Source organism: Acanthisitta chloris, unplaced genomic scaffold (assembly GCF_000695815.1).
Source record: "Acanthisitta chloris isolate BGI_N310 unplaced genomic scaffold, ASM69581v1 scaffold34679, whole genome shotgun sequence".
NCBI lineage: Eukaryota > Metazoa > Chordata > Aves > Passeriformes > Acanthisittidae > Acanthisitta > Acanthisitta chloris.
Window position 1 is genome coordinate 1 of NW_008691562.1, and position 2,360 is coordinate 2,360.

The window sequence follows — 2,360 nt, forward strand, 5'->3', positions numbered from 1 at the left end:
TAAGTCTGAAACCTGAAAGATTAGCACCGAGCACCTCAGAATGGTTCATGATGTAAAACTACTTCTTTGAGCATTACATCAAGGGACACAGTGTAGACAAACAATGCAAGATGCAGCAATAGACGTGGAAGAATCACTGTACTTTGGAGCTGAGATTAGCAGACGTTTTACTTCAAAACTGTCCTTTATCTCTTTCAGGTTTTGAGAAGGTAGGTCAGCCAGTGCAGTTCTCACTGACATGCCCCTTACAGGATTGGCTTCTTAAACAGAAACCTAATATGAGATCAGAATGTTTGCACTGGTTTTGGTGATGTCTGAAACACCAACAGTAGTACATTTTGCACTGTGTTTCTTCCAATTCCTCACAAGGAATTCAAATTTTATTTTGCATATACAGTAAAACATACAGAGCCCTGAAGAGAGTAATGATGTACTTTATATATCCATTCCCTGAACTTTTCCACCTGCTAAAAAGTGATGGTGTGTTCCAGGCAGTGGTGGGTTCAAGTGTGTGAACCAAGCCAGTAACAGCTGCTTTTCTTGTCATTCAGGTGCACTGTGCTTTGCCGAGCTTGGCACGATGATCACGAAGTCTGGGGGAGAATATCCTTACCTTATGGAGGCATTTGGCCCAATTCCAGCATTCCTGTTTTCTTGGACAAGCTTACTGGTCACAAAACCCAGTTCCTTTGCAATCATCTGCCTCAGCTTTGCAGAATACGCATCAGCTCCATTTTATCCGGGCTGTGATCCGCCCCAGGTTGTCATCAAGTGCCTTGCAGCAGCTGCCATTGGTAAGTTTTTCCCTGTGAGGGTGGGGAGACCCTGTCCCAGGTTGCCCAGGGAGGCTGTGGCTGCCCCAACCCTGGCAGTGTTCACAGCCAGGTTGGATGAGCCTTGATCAACCTGCTCTGGTGGGAGGTGTCCCTGCCCAGGGCAGGGGTTGGGCTGGGTGATCTGTAAGGTCCATTCCTACCCCTAAATTCTGTCGTTCACACTCTGCACAGCAGAGCAGACCCAAAATCACCTAGTGCCTTGTGTTTGGCCCCATCACTGAGTGTGCTTTGACACCCTGAGACTTCCTGAGGATCAGCTTCATGAAGAGACCAGAAATCTTTAGGACACAGTACAGCGAGTCCTTCCCACGAGGACTAATTCAACAGTATCTAAAAAGGATCGTTTAAAACGGTTTGCTCCTAGTACAAGGTGGTTTTGTTCTTTCATTACACAGTTCTATCTGTCTTAATAATGTTTATCTCAAGCAGAAAAGGAAGAAAAAAGTATGTGGAAATAGTGTTTCTGTATTCAGCAGAATGCTGTGCAGCTTCAGTGTAGTTTTTTTCTTGAAGTTACTATCAAGTTCCAATCCAGAAAACTGTGAGTTTGCTATTTTCTGAGTTATCCAAACACACTATGCTAAAAACTGTACATGACACAGACCAACAGCACGAGGAGAAAGCAGTGCAGTAATCAGGGGGTGGTGTGTGTATGTTGAGAGACAACTCTTCTTTGGATTCTGATAAACTTAATGCAGAAAGACTCATTTTCTGTCTTTCAGTGGTAATTACAATAGTGAATGCCCTGAGTGTGAAGCTGGGAAGTTACCTCCAGAACTTCCTCACGGCTGCTAAAATGATCATTGTCGCGATCATTATTGTAAGTGGAATTGTTCTCCTCGCACAAGGTAATCAAACATACATTACTTGGAAAAATTACTTTAGCTTCTGCTATGGCTGTTAAAAATTTCCCCACTGACAGAAGTGGCACTGCCCTAAGGCACAGACCTGAACATCCTTAGTCAGGGTGTGAGTTCTGCATCCCTTGGGACCTGTGGTGACTCCTGTCAGGAGGAGGTGTGGGGGATTGGGGTGGGAAATGCAGCACTAAAGGTCAAGTGACAAGAGAGGGTATTGATTAATTTTAACACTGAGAAGCTTCAAAACACGGAACAGATGCTGGAAAGTTTCTTCATTTGGTGGGGTTACAGCACTAATCAGTAATCCACATCTTCCTTGCAGGCAAAACTGAGAACTTCAAAGATTCTTTCAAGGACAGTAAGATTTCTGTTAGCTCCATCAGTTTGGCATTTTATAATGGACTCTGGGCATACGATGGATGGTAAGGAATCTTTACTAGCCTTAGCAGTTGCAGTTTAACTGGTTTAGTCTCTCCCTGTAGAACGCTGAAAAAGTTAACATCTGACTTGTTGCTAAGAATAACTTCCATCCTTTTCAGTCGCTGTTTCTTAGGGACAGAAATGATTCTGGATCCCAAAAGCACTATTGATTTTCTGCTGAAGGTGCTCAGATACTGTAGTAATGAGGGGTTTAGTTCCATTGTGTTAGGCAAAATAGCTTTCC

At 43.8% G+C, this 2,360-nt stretch overlaps 1 protein-coding gene across 1 annotated transcript in view; it reads left to right on the forward strand.

Annotated features, from left to right (window-relative positions):
* Positions 1-555: 555 nt before the first annotated feature.
* SLC7A9 (solute carrier family 7 (amino acid transporter light chain, bo,+ system), member 9) overlaps positions 556-2,360 on the forward strand; it is a gene marked incomplete at its 3' end in the record, with an annotated part of 6,025 nt that continues 4,220 nt past the window's right edge. Inside the window, exons 1-3 of the mRNA XM_009082268.1 lie at positions 556-794; positions 1,559-1,684; positions 2,019-2,118. Coding sequence (XP_009080516.1) covers positions 581-794; positions 1,559-1,684; positions 2,019-2,118 — 440 coding nt within the window. The remainder of the gene's footprint in view (positions 795-1,558; positions 1,685-2,018; positions 2,119-2,360) is intronic.